Below are 27,737 nucleotides of genomic sequence, written 5' to 3' on the forward strand. Positions count from 1 at the left end.
TTCGACAAATCAGTTTTTTGTTATGTTTTAAGAATAGAAAAAAAAGTATGCATGTATATGAGAATCCTATAGTCACCGGATTTACTGAGACAACAATGCGAGAAATATGAAGATACATGAAGAGACATTTAAAAAAAAGATAATTAATGCAGGACACCATAGAAACATGAAATTGTGTATTTAATAAGTAACCTCTTATACAGTTCCTGAATTATCTTAACAAATGATTGTTGTTTAATGTGTAAATGTATATAAGTTATTTCACAGCTTGGTTAGTATTGTGAAGGCTTAAATATATTTGTCATAATTAGTGAAAGCCTTAAGGAAAAATTCTTGTTATCTGTAAACCGGTTAAAAGTTGTATTTAGCAAAATAGTTGATGTAATTGAACTCAGAAATTGGGTTAATTGCTTGTGAATTTAAACAACTGTAATGCAATAGATAAAGATATTGTTATGTTGAATCAGGGTATCAAAATTGCGAGAATCAAAGAATATGAAACACTTGGTCTTGTACACGTTGTAAACATAAATTAGTAATCACCAATGTTTCCCCAAGGCACAATGCTGTAGTTTTGACTAACTGTGTATAAAAACAAAATACATTTAAACTAGTTTAACGGTAAAAGAAAAAATGGGTGCTCCAGAATAATCACACGAAAGATGCAAGGACATAGTAGGAAGTGGTTGTAATAACTATGTCCCCTTCAGGTGCCAATTAATTCTGTCCACTAAAAATTTTTTCATCTTCAGAATCATGAAAAGCATACAGGTGCAGAACAAATACTTTTTTTTTTTTTTTTGAGCAAGCTTTATCAAGTTTACAATTCTCTGCGAGAACTCCCTACAGGAACGTCGGATATGAGATCAACTTGCTTCATGTCTAGCATACTTGCAAAGCACCTGTCCAGCCACTTTATGAGTAGGGTTGCTACATTCATAAGAAAAGGAGAGGGAGCAGGGCCCAAGAATGTGTTATAGTACTCACAGTGCCCTAACATAAGTCCATAACGTGGACCCTGTGGTTTCCAAGGAAACCCAGTATGAGAACCCTTGCTCTAGAGGGCCGGTACCTGACTTCCTTTTGTTGTGCAAATGGTGACGAATTGGTGCCACCTGGTGTTGTAATCTGTGCTGGCATTTCAATGTTTGCATTTGGACCGCCTCTTATGCAGGTTACCGCAGCACAGCAATACCAGCAGCCGGACAACAAGACGCCCACGACGGTGCAGCCGCAGACGCCTGGCAGTTCAGCCTACAAGAGCAAGCTGGACAAGGAGAAGAAGATTGGCCATCGGCGGGTCGACGAGGAGGGCCAGATCACTTACAAAAAGGCACGTGCTCCTCTCTTTTGACATGAGCTGTTGCATTGCAGAACTAAAGCAAGCTTCAGCGCAGGCATTCCACTACACAGCTGCTAGCGGCCCTCGTAGTCTTATACTTGATGGGTGCTGCAGTCCTTGAACACTTGCAAGCGCATCGTCTCATTATAGATGATGGTGCTATGATACTGTGTTCACGTGGCAGAAAAATCATAGTCGCAGCCAGCCTTCCTGGCATTTGAGCAGCACACTTAGAACTGTAGTTTTAGCAGCTTATGATGAAACCCACTGGCACTCTATTTCAAATGATTGCTTTAATATGGTAGTCTGCAGTAGTACTTCAAACAGGTGGCTGCAGCACTCGTGCATGAAGCAAACCAGTTTAGGTTCAACTTGGTGGATTAAAGTTACCCCGGGCTGAAAAACAATTGAAAGTAGGGTACGTAAGGAAGCTCATATTTGTGTACATGCTTGTGTGCGTGCACGTGTGTTTGTTTCTTATGCTTGAAGCTTTACTGAGTGGGTGTCAACCTGTCTTCACTCTTGTTCCTTAAAAGAGCAGCTTTTGCAAGGAGCTGTTGATTTAATCCCTCGCATAGTGAGTACTGCTAAAGGTCACCTGCTGGTCACCTGCTGTTTCTTTTTCCCCTAGTTTCGACCTTTGTTACTTTGCCTCATGTTCTTTCCTAGTAAACGTTGTCAAAGGGTAGCACACAATGCAGGAGCTTGTTTTGTCAGAGCACAGTAATATGGCATCTTGTTTTAAAATGTGCAGGACCTTTTTTTTTTTTTTTTTTCACGCATGTTCTTCATTGCTTCTGCAAGATTAGGCATCACAAACTCTAGCCTGTTTCTACAGCGATCTTGTTACAGCCAAGCTTGTTGCCTGAGAAAGTTGTTCACTTCAATTGGACTGCTTTACAGGGGTAGTATTATTCTAATGTGGGGAGCGAAGGAAAGAATATAATTCTTGAGACTTGCTGAGCCTGAAGAACTTCCAAGTATAAATACGAATAATGCCTGTCATGAATGAAATATCCGCATAAGCAGCAAGTATACCAGTGTATTTATTGATGTGCATGTGTACTACGTACTGAAAATATGGCACTTGTTTTGCTATGCTTGCCAAAGTTCAAAAGTATAGTAATATGATAGTTGTCACCATAATAATGTTTTGCAAGTGTTTCATGTCTCTTAAAAATTCAATATTTATTTTTCTGCTGTCGTGTCACTCAAATTTGCAATTTAGTAGTTGTAAGCTTAAAGTGATGTCCACTGTCTATACTACATCTGCATCTGGCAGCAGTCACCTAAATTTTTTTGCAGTTTTGTTTGCTGCACATGCTTTTTGTATAGCATGTTACAGCCAATAGCCATTATTCAGTGTTACCAAGGCTGTAGGCAGGAGAGTGAATATAATTTGAATTAATTGAAAAGTAGAATTTTAAGAGAAGTGTTTCACAAGGGGGAATGTATTTTCGTAGTTATGAACACGCTTGAATAAATCTAATTTTAAGTAATCAAAGTTAGTATTGTTTCCAGTTCTCTTGTACAGTTTTATCACGAACAGATTTTATCTGTTCACGACTTCCACAAAATAGATCTGTGGTAATTGTGGACATTGGTTGCTCATCAAACACTTGTGCTGGTGCAGTGTTTGATAATGGTGCTAATGTTAGAGAAGTCTTTATTCGCTCTTTTAAGGCCCTGATAGAGCTGACAATGCTAAATGTTGTAGAGTGAAAATTCACAGAAACAAAATTGTCTAGAATCAAGAGTTGTCTGCCATGTGTCGCTATTCGAAAATGCACCATTGGCATAATACGTAGTGGTGGAGAGGCTCGGTGTTGCTATTTTAATGTTTAGTATAGCCGTTCATGTGGGGATGGTACTTTTACAGTGATCAATAAAGTTGGATGTCACGACAACACTGCTAAGCTGCACTCCAGCATGCGACATCTTTTCTTTCTTCCTTTCCTTCTGTCTTCAGGGTCCCTGTCAGTATTTATGGCATCATTGCAAACAGATAGTATCAGTGCCTAAAGATCCTAACATAGTGGCTACATGTGCCTTGAGGGTCGTACCACTTATGTTCCATATAGGGCATGGCGTGTTTCCTCTGTGCATATCACTGCTGGTGATTTCCTTTTTTTTTTTAATCTTTTCTTTCTCCACATTTTTTTTTTTTTTTTTTTTTTTGTACTGGTTCTTAGTGAGATTTCCCAAAGCTGCTCCACTTTCAGAGTTGATTCGTCGCTTTTAGCAGTGCTTCCGCGCTTGAGATCAGTATTGTCATGTGGCATTGTAAAAATGTGGTAGCGCATTCATTTGAACACCCAGAGCATTTATTGGTACACACTCAATTTTTCCATCTTGATAATTTCACATCCATTAATGAAGTTAATTCATTCAATGACTTCAACAGGAGTTAAAATAATTTCTTCCAGTGTTCAAATTTAATGAGATAACTTAATGGATGTGCCTTTAGGGTTTTTTTTTTTAATATGGTTGAAATAATTGATGTCAAGGTAATTCAGCTCAAATGTGTCATTGATAATGGGTGTTTTAGGTAGCGCAAGTGCTTTGTACTTCTTAAGCTTTTGCAAAAGTGAGCATGTGTGTAGGTGCATGTGTTTTATTCTGGTTGTCCTTGCTTTAATATGAGATTTGATGCTTTTTTTTTTTCAGGATTGTTGATCTAATGAAAGTTCACTATATTTTCATTCTTGATGCAAGACAAATAGCTTAGGCTTTAACTTTTGCTTTTCTACTCTTCTTGCTTTTACGATTTGCCTCTTAATAGTAAACATTATTTGTGTTTTTTGTCAGTTATTGTTGACGTGTAAAAATGATGTGAGAACCGGACAACTAAAATGCAGCATATAAAAAATCTTGCTGGCATAGAGTCACTTAATCAAGGCAAGTCAACCTGGGCCACTATTGCCACCGGTGGCCTTGATCGGCGACCTGACGTAGAGTCGATAGTTATCATTCAATGTTTGCATCTTTCTGTGCCTTGTTCTCGTATTTTTCAATATCATTATGTTCAAAACAGGAGTAAAAATTGAGGTTTTTGATATGCATTCTCTTCATTTGAAAGCTCTAGATAACAGTGTGATATTGACGTCTGTGACCTCTGTGTGTGTGTTTTTCTCTCCTGCTCTTCTGCAGATTCAAACATCACAAATTATAGGTTCAATTCAACTAGGCATAGGCTACGCCGTTGGCAGTTTGGCATCGAAACCAGAGCGTGATTTATTGATGCAGGACTTTGCCATGGTAGAGTCAATCTTCTTTCCTGGGTAAGTTTCTTGTTTATTCCTCCATGCTTCATATTATTGTCTAGGTTCCCCCATTCTCTCAACTACCTTTATTTCACCGGTTACAACTTTGTCATAAACCATTTGATGTTTTTCTAAATTTTCTGTGGTTTGGGCACAATCTGCACACACAAATTTGGCTTGCACTAAAACTGGTTGACTGTTTCCGACTAATGCAGTGGCCTGTGAATTATCCATTTCAGTTCTTGGCTATTGTGATTGCGTTTGGAGGAGAGCACCTTTAAACAGACAGTTAAGAGAAAAATAGGTTGAGTTTTAGTGGGAAAATTACAGTTCAACATTATCAAAAGAAGCCACTCTTAGTGTGAGCGAAGACTTGATAAGCTAGATAAGGCGCAGAAACTAAATGCAAGTGGTGATGCCACTTGCATACCAGCTCTCCGTGAATTTTAACGATGTCTTCTCAGCCTTAGCTAATTTTTAAAATGAAAATTAAATTGTGTAATTTTACATGCCAAAACTACGATCTGATTATGAGGCACACCATAGTGAGGAATGCCAGAATAATTTGGACCTCCTGGGGATCTTTAACGTGCATCTAAATCTAACACGGGTGTTGCCACATTTCGCCCCCATCGAAATGCGGCCGCCATGGCTGGGATTTGATCCCGTGACCTCGTGCTTAGCAGCCCAACACCATAGCCACTAAGCAACCACGGCAGGTTTAGCTAATTTTTTATCAGTAAACATAGACTACATTTGCATTCTAAAGGAGCCTTAGACTGAACTTGGCAAGTTTCGAAAACTTTTACTGTACCACAACTGCCCAAAATATGGTGAAAGTATTTTAAAATTTGTGACGTTGCACTGATGCATTAGTGCTAATGTTGTTGCACAAACTTCAGGAACATTCAAGCTTGGCCTTGATTTTCTGTTCTAGTAATCAATCTCTTACCGCAAAATTACCTAGTACAGAATTTTAAAACTATACTTTATCAGTCTAAAGTTACTTGGTGTTTTTCAGTCTCCCTTTAATTAAAGAGGTTTCACAGCATACTTCTTGCTTCTCTGTTATAGAGAATCTGAGTACTCAGTTCTTAGCACATTTCTATGCACCACTGATGAGAACGCATCTTTACCTCGTGATGGAAGTTTGAATGCTTCATTGCTGTATTAGAAGCCATGCAGCATCTGATGTTTCTCCTAGATTTAACTATGAGAAATTTCTGATCCTTCATCTGATTAATCCGATGCTGCCTGAATGGCATAACAAAGGTAACATGCTGCAAGTTGACAAGTGGAATTCACTGCGTATTGTGAAAACCCGCATGTGCGTAGCACTAGACAGTTTTAGTTTAGCATACGCTATAACATTGCGCATGCTATAAAATAACGGGTCGTCACTGCACATGCGCAGAACGCTAAACGGCCCATAGCGTATAGCGTACGCACGCTATTTCTCAGATTTAGCGTTACCGTCTTTGTGTGGTTTGCGTAGTTTACATAAAACATGGCGGCAGTCCCCGCTGCCCTCTTCGAATTCAATTTGGAGTGGCTTTTGTACAATTTGCTTCGTTCGTAGCAAATGACTGCATAAACACCTTTCGCTTAGTCTCAGGCCGCTGCGACGACAGTGTATTATGGATAACCTTGTGGAGTTTTCGAGATCACTTCTCGTTTCAAACGACACGAAGCCTAACGAGGGAAACCTTCTATAGAGTGCCTTGATGCGCTCGTGATATGTCAGCGCCACCTGTCGGTGAAGTCGAGAAATAGGCGCGACATTGGAATATGGCCTCTGAGATCGGAATATCTCGTAGGCCAAGTAAAACTAATAAACGAGCGCTGCTTAGCGTACGCTGTACTATAGCGTATAGCGTACACTATTAGGTGCGTACGCTTTACTAAAACTGTACTAACTAGCATTCCTCATAGAATGTTTGTGCCCATATTATGTTACAGTACTCTCAGCTACATTACATTTAACAGCTTCAGGCACTAGAACAACATAAGAATACAGTCATGAAGGAATTATTGGGCTGCATTGGCAAATTCTTTGTTCTTATTCATTACAAGTAATTGCTACCAAGAAGTTGAAATCTGAGTAAAGCATCAGCAAGTGCAATTTCACGTTCACAGGTTCAGTGATTGCAGTGTCACATTCCTAGTAGTGGCATCAGACCAGACAGAATTCCAACCAATGCCAGACCTCAGGTGTTCAAGTTCATTCTATTCTGTAGAAAAAGTGCAATAAATTTTTTTCACAGACAGATATATCATGCTTACAGTCAAACTGCATTTAGTTTGTACTAACACAAATGTTTTTAAGACATTGTTTTCATTGTTCCTTTATTATTTGGTCATTTTCTAGGGAGGGGAGCAATCTCACGCCAGCACATCACTATAGCGACTTCAAATTCAAGGCGTACGCTCCGGTCGCCTTTCGATACTTTAGGGACCTGTTTAGCATTAAAACTGAAGATTTTTTGGTAAGTAGTCTCTCCTCTTTGGGTCTCCTGTGCACATTGGCTCCCGCCCTAGGCATTTTAGGCCTTGGAAATGGACAAGCTGGAAAAAAAATTATAGCTGCATTATTGTGGAGTCCAAAGTGCTCAGTTTAGTATGTGCTGTGCATGTACAGGATGCACTAAAATTTTCAGCCTGTCATTTCCAAAACAGCTGCAGATTTTTGTGCCGGACACAGGGTGCTTGGGGCGGGATCTGAAGGTGGTGGCACTCATTATTTCTTGTAACTTCCACAGTTATGCACTTTCTGAACCTTTACTGTATGCTTCATTACTTTAAGAGTGAAATTTAATGAACACTGTTGAAGATACAAGCTACGAGGTGCATGTTCGGTGTCCCCGAGGTGCAAGAAAACCAAGAACTGTTGTAAATACATATTTGGAAAGTTGCATATTTAGAAAGATATTGCTGTGACTTATTGGGGTGTGGTATGCGGCACTTGCTTTGTGCAGCTATGTAATCATTACTGTTGCCATGGGTAGCTGTGTTGGTTCAAATTGTGCGCTCTTATGAAGCTGTGCTCCAGTGCTTTCATGATCATAATTTTGACTTGGTTATGGAAAAAAGAAGTTGCAGGGTACCCTATTCTAGAATAAGTTGTATGGCTGTGGAGGCTTCAGAAATTGTCTAAGACGGATCAATGATACAAGCACTACCACACTTCGAATTAGGAAATGCTGCCAAAATCACCAAGCTTTCATATTCACTTCCTTTCCCTGCGCGCATGTTGCTTTTCACTTTCTACTAATGTTCTAAAATGCTGTTGCTAAATAAACATTTTGCCTGATTGTCGCCTTTGCTGCAAGATAGATAATAAAATGTCATTATAACAAGTCTCATCTGACCGCAAAATACCTTTATGACATCCAGATAAGTATATGTGTGGATACGTAATTGCCAGAAGAATGCAATTTATGATTGAGTATGTACGAAAGAAACGCAAGCATGATGGCACAAGTGAGCCAGCAAAATATCTCCTGCAGATTTTGATCGCCCATTAGCGGCTGTCGTACCGATGCGTGGCACATAAACAATGCTTAATTACAAATTTGTGCTGTGCATCTTCATTAATATGCAACCATGCTATTATTCTGATCACATGAGATTGACACATTGGCTTGCTGGTTGTTTGCTGCAACCATAAGTGTCCAGAATTTCTCATTTCAAGTTGCTCTTGCTGAGCAGTAGATATTTTTGCTACGCGAATAGCTACTAACCGATAGTATCTTATCTGATCTTCCACTTTTTTGTTTCATTTTAGCAGTAGAATACTGATTGAAATGAAGCATGTTGAAGCCCCACTTTATATTTACTTCATTGTATCTAGTAATTGAGTGTATTGAGGTTTTACTGTACATCCACCCTTCACAACTCTTATGAGAGTTGTGAAGGGTGGACCCACCTTTATATCATACTCAATGTACATATCTTCTTGGGAATAATAAATTCAAGTTCAATAAAATGAATTGCAACCCCTCATTTCGTGGCTGATTTCAGATGTCCTTGTGCCACGAACCCATGAGGGAGCTGACAAATCCTGGTGCCAGCGGGAGTGTATTTTACCTCACCAATGACGATGAGTTCATCGTAAAAACAGTTCAGCACAAGGAAGCCGAATTTTTGCAGAACCTGCTTCCAGGTTACTACATGGTGAGTGCGTTGAAACTGAACCTCAAAATTTTGCAATCGCCAGGTTTAGTCATTGCAAACAGACAAGAGCTGTGTGTTGATTATAGCATTACTATACTGCCTGCAAAACATTACACTGATGTGTGTCACAGCAAAAGTGGGCAATTTCACCCATAGGGCGAAGCATTGAAAGCGATAGTATGGGTTGGTTATTACGCTGAAGCTCCAAGGACAGGGTTCTAAGAATACGCTGGGGTACCATGCTGGCTGCAACACAGCATGCAAGGGTGCAGCAGAAACTGCGCCCTGGCACCTGTTAGGTATCTAGCAATGTTGACGTGATGAGAAGCACCGCCACCGGAGTTACAGGTGTCGCACCTGAAGGATGCATGAGATGAAACCGATGAAAAAAAACGTCCGCTGTTGTAGCTTGAAGTATACGCACCACGGTGCGTCATGCACATGCCTATTTAGCGGGAACGCTAGTGTTTGTGCGTACAATGCTCACGCCAGCAGTGGGAGGCAGCATGCTGCTCTAGCGTCGTCCCAGAGCAGATTGATTGGAGCACGAATGCGCAGCCACTTGGCTTCCTCGTTATTGCAGCCAAACACACTGCGCACCTTCTGACCCTCCACGCACGGGCCACACTACACCATCGATAGCTTGACAGCGTGGTGACGGCGCCTCGAACGTCCTTACAATTGCTATCGCAATAAAACGGCTGAAAGTACACACCAAAGTCCACACTCCCTTCCACTAGGAGGACCTGCTTTCCCCGCCAGCAGAGACGGTGTGAAATGCATACCACTTTGTAGTCGCACACGTACTGCCTACAGCGCATTAATATCCAGCAACAATGCAGACTTGGGTTTTCCAGGAATCGCTGAGTGTGCAAGGCCACCTCCGAAAATCCACCCTGCGTCAAGAAGGAATAAACATTGTGCAGAAACCATCGACGATGATTATCAATATAAGCGAATAGACCGAATAAATGAGCGAGTGGCAGTGCTCCCACCTTCTCCAAATCATATACAATCTCATATACCATTAATATGACCCCGATTCTCGTTTTAGTAAATTTGAAGAGGGAGCTGAAATTACTTCGTTATACAGTCAGAACCTGCGATACCAAAATCCTGAGGCAACTAAATTCTCGCAACGAAATATTTTCGGATCCCCAGCGAACGCCCATACGAGTCAATGCATTTCATATCTTGCGACAACGAAAATATTTTTCACAGCAATCCCACATTAATGAAATTTTCTGAAATGGCAATCTGCATGTTATCTACTAACCTAATGCTAACGGTGTCCAAAAACTGCTCAAAGGCATTGGTAGTGCCCTTAAATTACACAAACTACCACCACAGTTTAAAAGGGTTTCAGAGCTGCTCATAAGCATGAAGCTACCTACTTGTGTAGTACTCAGCCAATAATTTTCCTCAAAAATTGTTTTAGTGTCCACTCGTGCACTTCTAGCATCGCCAAAAGTTCTCCAGTGTGGTCTGAACCACTTGTGCCACTGTAAACGATTAGCTCATCAGCATAATTTTTCAAGCTGGCTTCTTCACGGTGCAAACAAGATAGAGGTACACAGGAACATAGACACCTAAAGTAATCTACAGTGGCCCCGCAGGGGCGTCTGCGTCAGCAGGCGTTTGGTGTGTTGCGACACCACGTACCCAAGCACACGAGGGTTGGACCCTCCCGCGTGTAGCCGTGCGCAGCTTAGCTGTGTCCGTGGAAAAGAGGATCCTAGGGGTTGAGCCGATGCCGGGCGTTCGAACCTTTATGGCCCCTCGGCGGAGGCAACACATCTCTTTGGCATCTGCTTCACATAGACAACACCCCCGGACTGACCCACCCAGGGGAAATCGGCAGTTGCCTTTTCCTATCCCCCTCTTCGATCTTTTCTCTTTCCTCTCCCTCTTTCTCCCTTTCCTGTCACCTCCTCTCTTCCATGACTTCCGTTCTTGTTTCCTGGTGGCCTGGGTTAAGGGGGGACGCGGCTTTCGCATCGCGAAAAATGGCTGAAAAAATTTTTGGAAATCACATTTTCAGTTTCTGTAACTCTTATTCTGATTCTGAAATATCATCACTGAAAACCAAATAGAAGGGCTCTAAAAAAATTGTTGTATCAGCCAAGGTGCCGAAAAATTTCGCGGAAATAGTGAAAGAACGGCGTTTTTCAAATCACGATATCTCCGGAACGGCGCAGCCGAGCGTCGCCATCTTGGCCTCGTTGGAAAGCGCATTTCTCCGTCTTCAAATTTGCTGCTTCAGCTATCTCCTCCATACAGAAACAAGCACACAAAAAGCAAATGATTGAAGGTCGTGCCGGAGCCACCGATTGGCCGCGCCCGCCACGTGATTCCAGCGCGGTTCGCCATTGGTCCGGTGCTCGCTTCGCGATGGTGTCGTCTGCACTGCTTGTTGCGGTCTCCTCGCGAGCTCCAAGTTCCAACTGGACAGTTTCCGTAATCTCGACGAGTGTTAGAACGGGCGCTACGCGGACATCGCAGTAGCCTGGCCGATACCGCTTTTTGTGGACGTCTCAGACCCGCGGCTAAGCATTCCGAGCATCGGCGACGCGGACTTCGCGACCAAGCTTCGGGCACAGAATCCTGTGACACGCGGCTAAGCCTTTCGCGCGTAGGCATCTCCGACTCTGCGATCAAGCACATCGCACGCGGGATGCGTATTTTCCGGTGGGTGCAAGCCTTCGTTCTCGCTGCCGTCTTCAGGCACCTCGTCAGCCACCACCTCCACTACGATCTCGGCGAGTTCTTAGAGCTTCACAAGCACATGAGAGCGGCCTTTTTGCACACCTGAGTGATAATTTTTTGCTGCAGAACGTATCATACTACCGTTTGCCGCAATGTGGAACGTTGCTGCCGAATAATCGTATTTTCCGGGAACGTATAAACCGGAACGTATTAACACATTCCTCTATGGGGTTATGTTTATTTTTCGCTGCAGAACGTAGGAGCCGGGAAATCGTATTAAGCGGGAACGTATCAGCGAGGTTCTACTGTATGGTATGGATAAGCATATAGCATACGTATACCTAAATATGGATAGATGGAGCCCCACGGCGACGCCAACAGCAAAAATTTGCTTGGAGTGTCCATATAATTGCTATCACAATAAATTTGAGCAAGTTGGATTCATGTTCTGATTCGTACAATGCTCACCAAAAAAAGGGAGCAGAAAGGGACTCTGCACTTGTTCTGTTCACTTCCTTTTCTGTTGCCCCCCCGTGTGTGTGTGTGTGTGTGTGTGTGTGTGTTTGTTTCATGATTGCTGCATGAATCACAAGATAAAGCCTCATTGTTGGATTTCAGAGGTTCTCTGTTCTTGTCTTATTGGGCTCGTGCTGTGTCAAGAGTTCATGTGATCTAGAAAGACGGGAGGAAAAATAATGCTCCTGTCGTGTGCATTTTCCAGAACCTGAACCAGAACCCACGAACACTGCTGCCCAAGTTCTATGGCCTCTACTGCTACCAGTGCGGCGGCAAGAATGTGCGCGTTGTGCTGATGAACAACCTCCTACCCTCGGTGGTGCCCATGCACCAGAAGTACGACCTCAAGGGCTCCACCTACAAGCGCAAAGCGAACAAGCACGAGCGCAGCAAGCGTTCCCCGACCTTCAAGGACCTCGACTTTCTCGAGCACCATCCCGACGGCATTCTGCTCGAGGCCGACACATATAACGCTCTCATCAAGACTATTCAGAGGGACTGCCGGGTATGCCTGTGCTATTCATTTTGTTGATGCGTTTGTTTTCAGGGTTGTTTAACGAGCCAACTGCAGTGAAGTTTTGGACCTTGTAAAGAAGGCTATGGGGGGAAGGTAAGGGGGGGGGGGGACGTTCTGTGCCGCGACCGCTCGCCCGCGCAGCTGTATCTTGAAAGCCATCTGCGGCGGGGGCAGAATCCACCCTCCCTGTGTTTTCGCGGCTAAGATCGCGTTGATGTGAGCGCCACCACGAAGATCAGTTCGCTTGCTGCTGCTGCCGCGCCCACTCCAGCATTTTGACATCGTTTCCGCAGTCATTGAGTGAGATAGGTTCATGTTTGCTTGTGCGCGCGTGACACCATGCTTGTTAATTTAGTTTGTGTGCCTGGTTTACAAGTTTATATGGCCGATAAAACTATCCTTACTTTATATAGCTGTCCACTAATTTGCTATCGCAATTGATGCTTCGCCTTTCGGGCGAAACTGCCACTTTTTTGATACTGAAATTAAAAAAGACCACCACAATTACCGCACGCCGGAAATGACGCAGAACCTGGAAAATTGAGAACCACTATGAGACCTGGGCTTGACCTCTGTGATCGGGCAGCACCTGTTGCTCTGCTCATTGAATATCTCTGAGTTCATTCTTTGGAATCTGTGTAATGTACACTAACCAAAGGGTGCTCGCGTCATCCTCTAGGCTGCTGTTTAAAAGCTGTGAAAATATTCTTGACAACTACTTCCAGCCCAGCAGCTTTACCAAGATTGCTTCGATATTATATACAACTCGCCTATAACAAATTAGCCAGAGTGAGATTGGGTTGCACTTGGCCTTTGAAAGGCATGAAGCCTACCTGATCAAGGAACTGCCTCAGGCAAACAACACTTTGGGGCTTCCTTATCACGATGAGCTTGATGCACCTCTCTTACTAGCACTCACTGATTGAAAAATTTCTCTCAGCCGTGGCCCTGGCAACCAGCCATTCAGAAAGTGCATAATTCAGTTGCATGCCTTCGAACTCTCCTGAATTTTATTGCGATAGCAATTATATGGACACTTGAAGCCGATTTCTGCTGTCGCCGTGAGGTTCCATAGTCCAAGGGCGATAAAATCATCACGGTGCACCGTATGCTGTATGTGCGAGTGAAAGTGCACGAGGAGAGCAAATGCACGGCGGAGAGCAAACGCACGTCTTCCGCCGCATGAACGGCCGTGGGGGGATGGGAGGGAGGGAAGGAGGGGGGCGACATTGTGCTCCGGCACCAACTGCATATTTTGCGACCGAGCGCAACGGGAACTGGCGACTCTATCTTGCGCACGAAAGGAAGAAAGCAGGAAGGCAGCACGGGGAGGGAGGGGGTGTGGTTTCTAGTCTGCCAGCAACTGCGTACTTGTACTTTGAGCGGCTGCAGGCGGTCGCACACGCCATATCTTGAAAGCTATTTCCAGAGGGCTCCTACCTTTGTACGCGCTGTGCTTTTGTCGCTCAGTTTCTGTTGAAGCAATAGACCACATGAAGGTCACTTAGCTTGCTGCTGCTGCCGTGCTAGGAAAAAAAAATTAGGGGGTTTTACGTGCCAAAACCACCATATGATTATGAGGCACGCCATAGTGGGGGACTGGATAGATTTGGACCACCTGAGGTTGTTTACCGTCACCTAAATTTAAGTACATGGGTGTTTTCTGCATTTCACCCCCATGAAAATGCGGCCGCCGTCTGGTGCCGCGCTAGCTCCACCAGCGTTTTGACAGCAAGTGTCTGCAGTCATCGAGTGCGATCTGTTCATGTTTGTTAGTGTGCACTGACACCATGCTTGTTAATTCAGTTATTAAGCGAATGTGTCCCAACTTTATACGGCTGATAAAACTACTATCCTTACTCCGTATAGCTCTCTACTAATTTGCTATCGCAATTGATGTTTCGCCTTTCGGGCGAAACAGTGACTTTTTTTAGTTAAGTTTACGAATTTGGGCTTGTTGTATGATTTTACTAATGTTTCATTAAGGTTTCCTGAAAAATAAATTCTGTTTCAGAACTGTCTTTTTTGAAGCTGTGTGAGAGTAACGTTGTGAAGTTCAGTGGACCAGTTCATTCCCAGGTAGTCAACTAGTTGTCAAACAACCCTCGTGGTTTTTTATACCAGAGGACTTTTCTGTGATGTTCTGGAGAAAGGGCACAACTACTATTATGCTAAGATTTTAAATGAGTATTCGAGTTGAAAGACTTGGTAGTGCAATATTCTACTGACGCTGTATTGAGTCAGCCCATGTAACATACGGTGTAAAGACATATTCTTTTTGCTTTGGTTCAGAAGAACAGTTATGCTTCTTGAGTGAACAGATCAGTTTTCTGTATGCTATTGAGAGCAGCTTTCATTGGCTTATTCTGTATCTCTTGTTTTCTTTGAAGAGAAAAAAGCGGGAGTGCTTTGAAGGGGTGTTGCACCAAAGGATCAACTTTGACTACATTTGTTGAAGAAAATGTTCAACATCCAGTCTTGTTTGTTGTAGAGAATTTGATTTGAATAGTAGTTTAGTGGCTCTAGTTACTGCTGGTTATTCTTGACCACCCCTGTGGCCATTCCTATGTTGCACAGAGCTGGAAAAACGTAACTGCAACGCCAGTTGGTGTTCCCATAAATAGCATGTGTGACCCTTGTAAATAAAACGGCACCTTGCAAATGAAAAGCAAACGTTCTACATACACACTGTACTATAAAATTGACATTTGGATTCATAAGTGTGCATAAGAGTAAATGTCCAATCATGCCACAGTCACCATCGTCTGCTTGGACGCATGCCATGTGCAATATAGGTCCACACTCATTCGCACTGCCCTAATCATGTGTGGCACCAGTGCAGTGGAATCTCACTGATATGATCTTGACAGGAACTGGCAAATAAAGCATATCATCTGAAAATCGTATCATCCGACGTATCATCCAACCAAATCGTATTATCGGAAAAGAAAAAGAAACTTATTATGCATAATCGTATCAACAATATTCCACTGTATCAGAATTCAAGCTGCCTACAATCGCAGCTGCCATAACTATGACCAGCCAGTTTTTCGACCAGCCAGTTTTCCGCTGTCGTGCAGTTATCAAGCGGGCAAGGTGGCAAGTACAGGGAGGGCTCATGACAATTGAGCATTTCCGTAATCGGTAGCTATCTTCTGCAAGCTCTCAATAGTTTTTGTGCTTGCACATAATGAAGGTTGTGTTCTTCCAGCAGAATTGATGCTACGTTAACCCATTTAGCCTGTCACAGAAACAACCAGTCTGTGTTATGAGCAAGTAAGCAGTACTTAAAGGCGTTCGGGTACCCACTTTCCATGTAGCCTTTTCTTTTTTCCTGCATTTCTCTTAATGCATACTCGTAGACCTTCTGATCAAATTAGTTTTCTCTCAGTTATACATCAGCTGAACATTTTATCTGCTAATACATGCATTGGTTCACCCCTTCTTTCCACATTGATGTCACTCGCTCTTTGTGGATCTGGTAGTTGTGAAGCTAGGGTCACTCCCAAATTATTTCCTACTAGTTGAGTATAGTTGAACGCTGTTCCTTCCTTTGCGGGGTTTCAGTTATTCACCTGTGACTGATGTACGCCTTGACAAAGGAAGGGAACTTGCTGGTTGAAACACACATATCCTGTGACATAAGAAGTTGGTCTCTTGACACCTTAAAATCAAGACAGGGTCAAGCATGTTACTTGTTCTTGATAAATTGTGCAGGTCTTGGAGAGCTTCAAAATAATGGACTACAGCCTCCTCGTAGGCATTCACAACATCGACCAGGCGGCAAGGGAACGAACAGTGAGTTCTTTTCATGTTCTTTCAACTGAGTGGAGGTTATGACCACTCTTGTTTTATTTGTGCAGTGTAAGACAGGTTGCACGAACAGAAATGAAGCGACTTACACAAATAGCAACTTTAGTCCTTTTCTAAACCATTGTTTATTGCCTCATGCACTTCTTGGCTACTGTGAAATCAGGGTACTGGTAGAAATATTTTATTCTGCCAGAATTCATGATCTGAAAGTGAATGAAATTATGTACAGGGGGCCGAAACCCGTGATTATAAAAGCCTGAGAAAACGAAATTCTCACCACAACAGAATATTTACGTATCCTTTGTGAACGCCCATAAGATTCAATGCAGTTAGTATTTTTTGACAACGAAACATCATTAAACTGCTATCCCACATTAACAAAATATGATGGAATCTGTGTGATGCTAACAGAGTACAAAAAGTTTTCAAATGCATTTATCTCCACTTGAATTGCTTAAAATCCCATCACAGCACGCTTACGATGCTGCCGCCATTTTCGTTTACAAAAACAGCACAACGTGAGAAGCAATCGCTAGTGCCGAAACCATATCATGGCTGCCATCGTGTTTTCTGATCACCTGTTTGAAATGGCACGGCGGGCACTGTCGCATCTCCATTGACCTTACTGACATGTCAAGATGGTTTTTTGCATACCATGTGCAGTGCATAATCTGTGGCAGGAAACAATATCCAGCAAAAACCAAGAAATCCATGTCCCACCGATATGGGCTACCACGCCTCCATTCACGATGAAATCTGCCCAACAGGCATCGCATGCGATTTCGGCATCGCCGCATGTAGGTTTGCCCAATGGGGCTGTATTCTCGGTCGATTGCTTTTGCAGATGCTATCACTTTCGCGAGATTTCGCATAACTTGGCACAGGACGCGTCTGTATGTGCAGGCGACAGCGTGTACTGGAGGAACGTTGTTGCTCATAGAGGCCGACCCGTCCGAAATCTTGCGAAGGCGATCGTCTCTATGCAGTTGCCCAGACGTCGACACATCTGGCGAATTACATGAAATCTTGCTTAAAGGGACAGACAACCGCTCAGAACATGAATTGAGATAACCCTGCGGATGGAAAGATTGTCTGTCGTATTGGCTAGAACGGGCCCTGTTTTTCTCATTAAACGTGGATTTATATTTTTAATTCTTCACTAAAAGTTGTGAAAAATGACCTTTGGCGCCCCATGTGGCAAAAACATGAACCTATTTATGAGGTCTACCATGTGACCTTTTACCAGTGTATGCTGTTCCCAGTCTTTTTATTAATGTTGAAATGCAGTAACATTCTTTCTATTATAAGTTTTTTCTAACTTACAATGTGCAGGTAAGCCTTCGTTTGTAGTGAGTAGATAAGTGGCGCTGCCTTTGTTTTTGATGACTTCGCTTGGCTCGTCTATCGACTGAATAACGGCGACGGGGGCCAGCCAGCCATGATGTAGGCGTGTACTTGGGAAAAAAATGCGGTGTAGCTATAAGAAAGGTCTGTACTGCAAAGCAAACTTATTCTACCAGTCTATTTCCCTTTAAAAGTGGCTCGAAAGGTGATAATATAGGTGGTTAACCACAGTTCCACTTCTTCCAGTGAAAGCAGGTCAATGGGCGACTTTCACAATTTGTGAGGCGGGCTATTGGCATCGCTATCACTTCACAGCGTTGCTGGAGGAGGGACTCTTATTTTTTTAGAGGCTGCTCAGATCGAAAAATTCTGCTTATAAAATATCCACGCACTTTTGGAAGTAACCGCTGCAGGTGTAAACACTACCGAGGGTGAGCTTTTCGTTGCGCAATAAAAAACTGGGTCCATAAATATCGGTTGTCAGTCCCTTTAAGTGATCGCATCAATGCTTGTCACCCGTAGACACCAATGTGTCCGATACAAGTTACATGAAATCATGAAAAAGTTGCCGTTTGAACACTGTCGCCCATAGAGGTCGACACGTTCAACGCAAACTTATGCGAAATCTTCCCTGAAGTGAATGTATCCCCGAAAGCAGTCAAATGAACATAGAGTCCCATTGGGCAAATTTTTGTCCGGAACACTGTTGTTCGTAGATGCCGACGCGTCTATGTTCAAATCTTGTAAAAGTGATTGTGTCCCCGAATGTTATTGGTGACGCACAGGGCGCACTTTGTGATGTCAGCAGGTTCTGTAGCCTCAAGGTAGGCTAATGGAAATTTGACACAATGTTTCGTTTGGCAGCGCATTCCCTGTCTGTGCTCTCTCATTTCGCAACAGCAATATTGCAACAAAAATGTCGGCACTTAACACTTAATTCTTTATGTGTAAACTTTCAGCTTTGTTTTTTAAGGTACATAAGCATGTTGTAATCTGGGGCCTATAGCGTGCTGTAGGGCCATCACAGTGGAAGGCTGCGCGACATGTTCCATATAACTGCCGTTATCACTTGTACTACGGTTGACTTGCATTAATTCGACCCTGACGGTACCGACGAAACTTATCGAATTTTCTGGAGGGTCGAATTGAGCAAGATGCAGAAAAAACATCAAAACACACCGCTGATTCATTTGGCAGTATTTTCTTGATTCTAACACGCCCCTAAATCAAACGCGTGCCCACTTTCTATGTGTCTAAAGTAGAAAACTAATGTAGAGATAACATTAAAGCCCCTAAACAAAGTAGAAATTAATGTGCACCCAATTTCTTTTCAAGAAAAATGGGCAAGGGTCTAATATGTATGTGTTGTACAGTGGCGGCTGGTTTCCTAAAGTCAGCTTTGCCACAATACAGCCTTGTTATGCGGCAAAGCATATGAACGTTGCGAATGTGGTTCTCGGTCCAATTTTCTTGGAAAACAAAAAAGCTCTGCCTTGGAATCTGGTAAATACTGTAATCAAACATTGTGAGTTACCATTATTGCTTCAAAATCAACCTAGGGCAGGCAGAAAATAGTCGTTTACGACAAGAAATTTTTTTAGGTGTGTTCAACCCATTCACTGTCCCCAAAGCTCTGCACAGACAGACGCCGCCTTTAAAGGGGTAGTCGCTATTGAGGTCACTATAGGTGTCAGGCGCATGCATGCCGACTGGTCAAGCTTGAATTATCCAATGAAAACCAGTTTTAGGATCAAAATGACGAAAGGTTAGGCCCATAGAAATGCACGGGTGCCGGCCAGGACCTTCAGTCCGGATCGAATTAACTGAGAAATAGATATATCCATGGAAGGGGTCTGCTGTGCTGGTTTTCTTTTCTGTGTTATACGTAAGGCTCTGGTCAGAACAGGATGCAGGTTTCTGATTCTCTGAAAACAAACAAGTTTCTTTATTTTGTTATAGATACATTACACTATAGTTTTATACGTGTATGACCCCAGAACAATTTGATGGGTTGCTACAGGGGTCTGTGTTAACGCACAAGACTTTTGAGAAATTGCACAACGAAATTGAAATCAATAAAATGAAGTGATGTATCTGACATGGTGCAAGCAATTTTCTATTGATTGCAGGCATTATTTTTCAAAAGTAAGTGATGAATAATTTGCTCTAAACAGAAATGGAATGACAGGTGCCATGATGTTATGTAGCAAAATATTTTAATGTTAGACAGCAACTAACGAAATCGAAAGTGATAGTTGGTCCTGATGTTTGTTAGTATGGGGAGCGTTATAGTTGATGTAAATCGCAATGAACATGTTGGTTTCTCGTATGGTAGTGTGGCCAGTGCACGCTGGATGGCATTGTGCAAGAGTTTGTAGGCAAGCACTAAAATGCAAACGTTAATGCACATTGTCACAGGTTGTATCCAGTATTTGGCATTTTGTAAGCAGACCTCACAGACTCGCTCTTCGCAAAGGAATATAATGGTGTGTAATGCTGTACTTTGTAATGTTCATTGGTTTCAGCGCTTGGTATGTTCACATTCGACGGTAGTTGTGGGTTCGAAGGAGTTGTACATTACCTTGGTTGCACATGGTGAAAAGTTTTAGTATTTGGCAATCTGTGAGCAGACCTCACAGACTCACTCTTCACAAATGGCAATACAGTTAAACCTGGATATAACGAAATTGACAAATTCCTGAAAAACTTCGTTATGAAGAAGATTTCGTTATATGCAGGTGCAGCACGAAAATTCGAAAAAGAAACACTTACCGTATTTACTCGATTCTAACGCGCCCTCGATTGTAACGTGCACCCGTTTTCCATGACCAAAAGAGAGGGGGGAAAAATTGTATACAGTACCGCGCACCTCATGCTTTCATACAGGAATACAACTATCACTCAAGGTTTACTCCCAATACACTAAAGTTGCGATGAACAAAAAAGTCCCAGTTTCGCCCGAAAGGTGAAGCATCGATTGCGACAGCAAATTAGCAGACAGCTATACGAAGTAAGGATAGTTTTATCAGCCGGGTTTAAACTTGTAAATGTTCACTGTTTAACTAAATTGGTAGACCATTGCCTAAGCACACGTACTACAGCACATGGTAGAAGCTACGGGAGCTAGGGTCGAAGTGAGTAGGAGGCGGCCACTATTGAAATGCCGATGGCGATAAGGTAGCGCAAATTTAGGGTCGTACTCGATTCTAATGCACAGGCAATTTTGGACCTGTTTTATCGGGTCCTAGTGTCAGGTTAATGAAGTGAAGCACAGAGACTTGCGCAGTAACCAAAGAGTGGCGCTGCCAGCGCGTTGAAAAAAAAAAACATTTTTTTTTTTTTCTTCGGCAACATCAACTGGAATAGGAGAGTGCTGGCTTGGTGGGCTAGGCCAGCTGCAGCAAGCGGCGGGATCAGGTTTGAATGAAGGGAGGGGGGAAAGGTCATGCCCGCGGCGGCAAGATAGCCGGGTCAAGGGATGTAGGCCCGCCTCGCGCACACTCGCATGCACGCACACGTGCGCTCGCTCTCGCCTCTCAGTCCGTGAATTCGACCACGCCAAGCGCGACACCGCCGCTTCACATTCCGTCGCGGCGGAGAAGGTGCTTCCGGTCGCTGCTCGCTCAAAAATGACAAAATTTGGGGAGAAATCTCTAGGTTGTCTGTGGGGAAAATTTGTTATTTCGAGGGGGTCTCCCACTGCCACTTCGTTACGGGTCTCCCGCTGGCACTTCGTTACGTAGAGTTCTCAAATACATGTGCTTCTATGGAGTAATGGCGGGGAATAGAAAAACTTCGTTATATCCAGGAATTCGTTATATGGAGGTTCGTTATAAGCAGGTCTGTAATAGGGCACGTTAAGGGGCTTTGCACTTCATACATACGTGTTTAACTGTAGTCGTAAGTTCAAAGTGATTGTGCATTACCTTGATGAATGTCTTGCATGTAGGAGCAGCAGAATCAGGGTGCAAAGGATGAAGTGAAACTCAATTCAGCTGGCTCAGAAGAAGACTCCAGCTTTAAACCAACAGGTGAGGCCATTTTCAGGTGCTTCCAGATTTTCTTAAGGCAGATGGAAAAAGGACATAGACTTAGTTCAAAGTATCATGATTTACCCACCTCATGGGTAGTAAACTTGTCTGCTGTGTGTGACTGAATTTTTTTGTTTAAAAAAAGAATGATGCACACTTGAAGCTCATAGCATTCAGGTGTGATTTGTAGGCTAGCTTGGCATCACATTTGCATTGGTAACTATATTGCTGCTTCTACTACTTTACCAACACTGTTGCAATTGCGAGTGGAATTAAAGAAACAATGTGTAATGATAGCGAAATGCATGACTTGTACTTTATTACTCTGCATCAATTAAATCACACTAAGGCAGTTGGAATATTTATTACAAAATTTATTTCCCTTCTTCAGAAGAAAAAAATAAATATAAAGATGATTACAGTTGATCTCGAATATATAGAACTCGTGCAAGTCGAATTATTGTCTATATCGAACAGTTGTAAAATCCCCTTGAAAATCCCATGCAAAAGTATAGTAATGTACTAAGTATACATTGAACTCCCATTCACTGCCACATTCTATATATTGAACGCCGTGTTGTTTCCCTGCAACTGTGCTTTTCCTAACACAGACACGATCACCTCTCGTGTCGTCAGACATATTTATTGCCGGCAAACTTGAAACGGCACTGTTTTGGCAGATGCTGTCAAACAAGAGATTGAATCTGATGGGTATTACATGCCATGGAGGAAAAATGAGCAGGGCGCTCTCAGTTTCACTCGCTGCGCATATGGATGGCTCGTGCAAACTGTGGCCAATCGTTATCAGCAAGAGCAGATTGCCATGCTGCTTCAAGAATGCAAAAGGCCTCCCGATCTGATACGCATTCCACAAAAAATTGTGGATGACGTTCGATATTTAGTCTCAGTGGTTCCGAGCATGGGATGCTGAACTGAGATGCTTTGCTACCGGGTGTGTCTTCTTGTAGACAAAGGCTTTCCATAAGCAGCATTTTAGGATTCCGTGAGCTGCCAAAATGAATCCGATCCCAACTTCCGCTGAAAGGAATCTTTACAGTCCGGACGACACAGGCATTTAGGGTTAGCATTGCGAAGACCATTCCGCAGCACAAATGCTTTACAACGTTAGTGAGAAAAAGGTAAGTCAAATTTTGTGCGCTTGACGCGGCCTTGGAGAAGCCAATCATTAACTCTTTCCCTACCATGGGGGAAATTGGTTTTTTTTTTTGTATGTTATGGCAGATGTGTTTTTCTGAAGGAACTACTGCACTCAATATTTAATGTAATACATAAACAGAAAGCAAAATGAATGCACTTTTCACCCATAGAAGTTTTATTAACGAGATGTATGTCATAAAAAGATATAAATTGGTAAAATCAAGGTTTGTAATAAAATTGAACAAAGTTTGTTAAGTCACGCTTGTATCTACTAAGAAAGAAATGTTACAAAAATTATGAGATATGCAAAATGTATTGCCATCTATTAGGCACTATCTCCCAAAAAAGCTAAAAATTTTAATTGAACAGGTATTCCGCTACAAAAATTTAACTGAAAGCATTACAGTTGGACGTGCTGGGCTGCAGCCGCCGATGTTCCGGGCTGGTTGGCGTCGTCATTGCTTTCAGACTCAAAGCCCACCAAAATTCAGCGTCCTCTGACTCGCTTCTATTCGATATATTGATAAGATCAACCATAGATGCAGCGGAATCGCGATATTTGCGATCTCCTGAAGCGCGCGCACGCCATTTCCGGAGCTGGACATCTTTGCGTTCTGTTTTGACAACCGCGAAACTTCAGAGCACGTTTAAAAATCACCGCTCAGCAGGAAAGAGCGAACTGCTTAGAAAATAAAAATAGAGGTTCTCCTCTTTCGCGTCCAATGGCGCAGTGTGTCTGTGAACGGCACGGAATGTCTCGAAAGCGGCGTTTCAAACCATCTATAGCGGGTGGCCATTCTTTCGTTCTCGTTTGACGATCGCAAAACTTCAGAGCACGTTTAAAAATCACTGCCTCGCGGGAAAAAGGCAAGCTGCTTAGAAAACTAAAATATAGTTCTCCTCCTTCATGTCCGATAGTGCAGTATGTCCATGAGCAACGTGGAACGTCTTGAAAGTGGAGTTTCAAACCATGGATACAGGGTTAACCATGCCCAATGGGCGCGGTACGGAAAGAGTTAAGTTCCCACTTTTCACGGTCTCGGGGAAACTGTCCAAGACGTGCAGAGATCTCAGATAAGCTTCAGATAGGCATATTTTATATTTAAAATTATCAATTTAATAATTTAATATAGTGAACTATTCTGTCATCCCCTTCGAGCACGATATATCCGGGATCGATTGTATTAACAGAAAAAAATTAAGGCTGAACTCTTCAAATTTTGTGGCACAAGCCAGAGTTCATGATGTTGGTGTGGAGTTGAGAATTTTGCAGTATTTTAGTACAGTAGGGCCATTTTGCGCAAGCAGATTCACTGAAAGTTTCCAAGTTGATACAAATCATTCCTTACAACATGACCTTTATGCATACACCCGCCACGGTGGCTCAGTGGCTAAGGCGTTGCGCTGCTGAGCACAAGATCGCAGGGCCGATCTCGTGCTCAGTAACTGAAATGCGGCCGGCCGGCCACATTTCGATGGAGGGGAAATGCAAAAACGCCTGTGTGCTTGTGTTGTTGTGCACGTTAGACAACCCCAGGTGGTCAAAATTAATCCAGAGCCCTCCACTACCACGTGCCTCATAATCAGAACTAGTTTTGGCACGTAAAACCCCAAAATTAAAATAATTAAACTCTTTATGCATACAAAACTATCTAGCCCAAAGCAGAATCTCTAAAAATACATTTCACGGGGAAAGTGCCTTTCGATTTCTCCTCTTTGACATACCGAGCTTTGGCTTGTGGTAAGGCTGACCTGCAGGGTATTCCAGGCGTGTAGCTGAACTGAATATTTACGTTTACTGTGCCTTTCACATGAGGGCTTCACAGGTTCAGTTCTCTCGGTCAGGGTGTGTGTGTGAGTGCACACGTTTGGAAAGAGGGCGAGTAAGTTGGCTAGCAGCAGACAGGGTCATAAGTGTCCTGAGAAACAAGTTCTAGCACATATAAACAGGATACCTTTGACAAAAGTTCTATTCATAACTGTGCTTGCAGGATCTGGGCTGACGCGGAGTAAGTCCGTAAACCGGCAACGGCTGGCGAACTTCTCCACCGCCATGGAATCAATCCAGGCTGATGTAGAGCCCATTGATCATGACGAGGATGTTCCGTAAGTTCACTTCGTATTTATTTTGTGCTGTAGGCAAGGCACTCGTCTGCATATGAGCCCTGCAACAATTGAGCTTAACAATTTGAGCTTAACAATATGAGCTTAACAATTTGAGGATTGTCTTTTTCCTAGAGTGTGCCTTTCCCATAGCTGCTGTTTTTGTTGTTGCTGGTATGAGAATATTCTTGCTGCAAGGCTGTTTTGTTCAAAGCTAGTTTCACTGAAATTTTGGCCTGTAACTGTTCTAGCTCGTCAGGGCTAGCCTAACATGTATGTGTGCATTGTTGACTGTGTTTGCTTGCTCACCTTCTTCTTACCTGTTTACAGAACCGGTGGCATCCCAGCGAGGAACTCCAAAGGAGAGCGACTTCTCTTGTTTATTGGAGTCATCGACATTTTGCAAAGCTACCGGCTCAAGAAAAAGCTTGAGCATACCTGGAAGTCCATGTTTCATGACGGGGTGAGAACCGTTGCCTTGCACTGGCAGCACTGGCACTAATTAAAGCCCCACTATGTCTTGATTTCTAGCTACCAGATAGCACCACAGCATCTAGCATTCGTCATGCGTTCAATGTGGAACTCTATTCAAAGCCCAATTCTTCACAGCTTTATTAATTTACTTTTCCACTGAAGTGCGGCTTATGATGCCGGTGTGCTACAACATTGATTTAGCAACTTGTCTACTGTAGTTCCACGTAGAGGCGGTGCATGTGCTGTGGACCTATAGTAACATGCAAAGCTAAAACGCTCTTTTACAGTATTCAAGGTTATGGTTGCTAGCGATACGTTGAACTTTGGCCTTTTACTCTGGCTTTTCTGAAAGGCAGTTCACGGGAGTAAGAAATTTTGTTCTAAGTAACTGTTGTGCAGTTGTGGAGTTGGAATTCGTGAGTTTTTCCTATTCTAATAATGCAACTTTGCTCTGACCATTCAAGCAGTTCAGTATTATCTGTCAATTCAAGAACTTTCAAATTATTATGATTTCACTGTGTCTGTGTACTATTTTAATCCAGTAAATTCATACAATGAGGCATTGTCAAGCTTGATCAAAACCTGCATCATTAAGTTTAATAGATGGGGCATATTGCTCCTATCACCAATTTATTGCTCCTAGAACTAGGACATGCTATGGCACTGAAACGCTTGCATATACTTTATCACTTGATACAAAATGAAGTACATGTTTTACAGCATGCATGTAAGCATTCACATGAACTTATTTTTCGGAGTATTGCTTTGTAGTTGTTACCAATGAGGATGTTATTTGTTATGTCTGTAAATGATGTAAACTGTTCTCTTTTGTGTGGCTGCATGCTGAGTGTCACAAAGGTGCAGGACCTTGTCAGGCATTTTTGTTTGCCATTAGTCCTGGAGCTCCTGGACATTTATGTGCCCAAATAAAACCCAAATCGAAATGAAAAAAAAAGAAAAGAAAAAGAAAGCATGTTAAAATCCATAGCTGTTGTAAATTTAAATAAAATGTACTCATAAATAGGAAGCCGTCAGAGGAATTCTTGCCTCATGAACCATCTGTGCCTTTGAATGCCGCACCTGCCAATCTGCTTCGTCATTCTTTCTTTGCCTGTGCAGGACTCTGTTTCAGTGCACAGGCCCAGCTTCTATGCACAACGGTTTCAGGACTTCATGGCCAAAAGAGTCTTCAAGAAGATTCCCTCTCGTGAGTAGCGGCATCACCTCCGAGGTCATGCAGTCGTCGTCAATCTCTCCTCTTCACTCTCATTCTCCTTCACTACTGAAGGTCTTCTTTGTTGCACTCACACTGCCTATCCTGCTACGACTAGCATCGTGCACAGCTGATCATTCCTTTCTGCAGTGCAGAGTTGCATAAAGGCGGCAGAGCAGTTCCTGCCATGCTTTGCCTTGCATGTTCGATCACAGCATTCTTTTTGGCAGCTGGACTCGTCATAATTCCAAATTGGATAACTCGTGAGTTCTGATTCTTCAAACAAGTTTTTTTTTTTTTTTGCTAACTTGTCCCGCTTCTAATGCATTTTTTGGTATGTAATTAAACATTTTTTTACTTCACAGAGCTGAGAAACCCTGCTCTGTGTACACAAAGCAGGAATAGTTGATACAGGCCTGTTTTTCATCATCAACCTGGTTGCCTCAAATGCAACTAAGTAATGTCTATGTGTTCATGTTGCTGTTCTGATCATGTGTTTAAATTATAATTTATTCCACTGCAAATAATTGAAAGTATATCTATTTACCTGCCAATTTGACTTGCCCAAGTTGACTGTGCTTCCAGCTTTCAACAAGGAAAATTACTGTCATATGCAATTACTTGCACAGGCTAACACATGTGGCTAAAGGCATTGCAGAATTTTAAAAATCAGCTACATGAACAGAGACTACTGCGGCTGAACTTAGTGCGTGCTTCTTTTAATTTTTAATAGGTGTTTTGCTGTGTCATTTGCACATGTTGCATGTTGCAACATGTGTCATTTGTTAGCCTTACTGTGACAGAGAAAATGCTAACACCTCCTTTCTTGAGCCATCTATTTTCCTACATTCGGCATAACTGATTTTAAGCCACACAGACTGTACACTGACAAGAAAAGAAAAAGAGGGCAAACTTTCCTTCCCTGTGTGCCATCTGCACCATAAAGAAGCAGCCTTGAATCGCCAGCAAGCCTGTCTTGATGTTCTACAGGCATTGTTAGGGTTGCACAGCGACTGGTATTGTAAATGCTAGCAACTCTGCCACGCGAAATAGGTGGGTCTTCGTGCTGTCAACTGCCTCCTGG

General features: G+C 42.8%; 1 protein-coding gene across 10 annotated transcripts in view; it reads left to right on the forward strand.

Moving 5' to 3' along the window:
• The window catches only part of LOC119455842 (phosphatidylinositol 4-phosphate 5-kinase type-1 alpha-like), an 83,229-nt gene that overhangs the window by 9,324 nt on the left and 46,168 nt on the right, over nucleotides 1-27,737 (forward strand). For 9 of the 10 annotated variants that reach the window (XR_007467536.1, XR_007467535.1, XM_037717341.2 and 6 more), the window contains exons 3-12: nucleotides 1,175-1,333; nucleotides 4,493-4,623; nucleotides 6,974-7,091; nucleotides 8,626-8,778; nucleotides 12,206-12,505; nucleotides 16,235-16,315; nucleotides 21,624-21,705; nucleotides 24,855-24,969; nucleotides 25,297-25,429; nucleotides 26,560-26,647. Coding sequence is in view for 8 of the 10 variants with exons in the window: in XM_037717341.2 (XP_037573269.1) it covers nucleotides 1,175-1,333; nucleotides 4,493-4,623; nucleotides 6,974-7,091; nucleotides 8,626-8,778; nucleotides 12,206-12,505; nucleotides 16,235-16,315; nucleotides 21,624-21,705; nucleotides 24,855-24,969; nucleotides 25,297-25,429; nucleotides 26,560-26,647 (1,360 nt within the window). In the remaining 2 variants the exon portion in view is untranslated. The remainder of the gene's footprint in view (nucleotides 1-1,174; nucleotides 1,334-4,492; nucleotides 4,624-6,973; nucleotides 7,092-8,625; nucleotides 8,779-12,205; nucleotides 12,506-16,234; nucleotides 16,316-21,623; nucleotides 21,706-24,854; nucleotides 24,970-25,296; nucleotides 25,430-26,559; nucleotides 26,648-27,737) is intronic. The other variant, XM_037717336.2, reaches the window with a different exon arrangement.

The sequence above is a fragment of the Dermacentor silvarum genome, chromosome 6 (assembly GCF_013339745.2).
Source record: "Dermacentor silvarum isolate Dsil-2018 chromosome 6, BIME_Dsil_1.4, whole genome shotgun sequence".
In the NCBI taxonomy this organism is placed as follows: Eukaryota; Metazoa; Arthropoda; class Arachnida; order Ixodida; family Ixodidae; genus Dermacentor; species Dermacentor silvarum.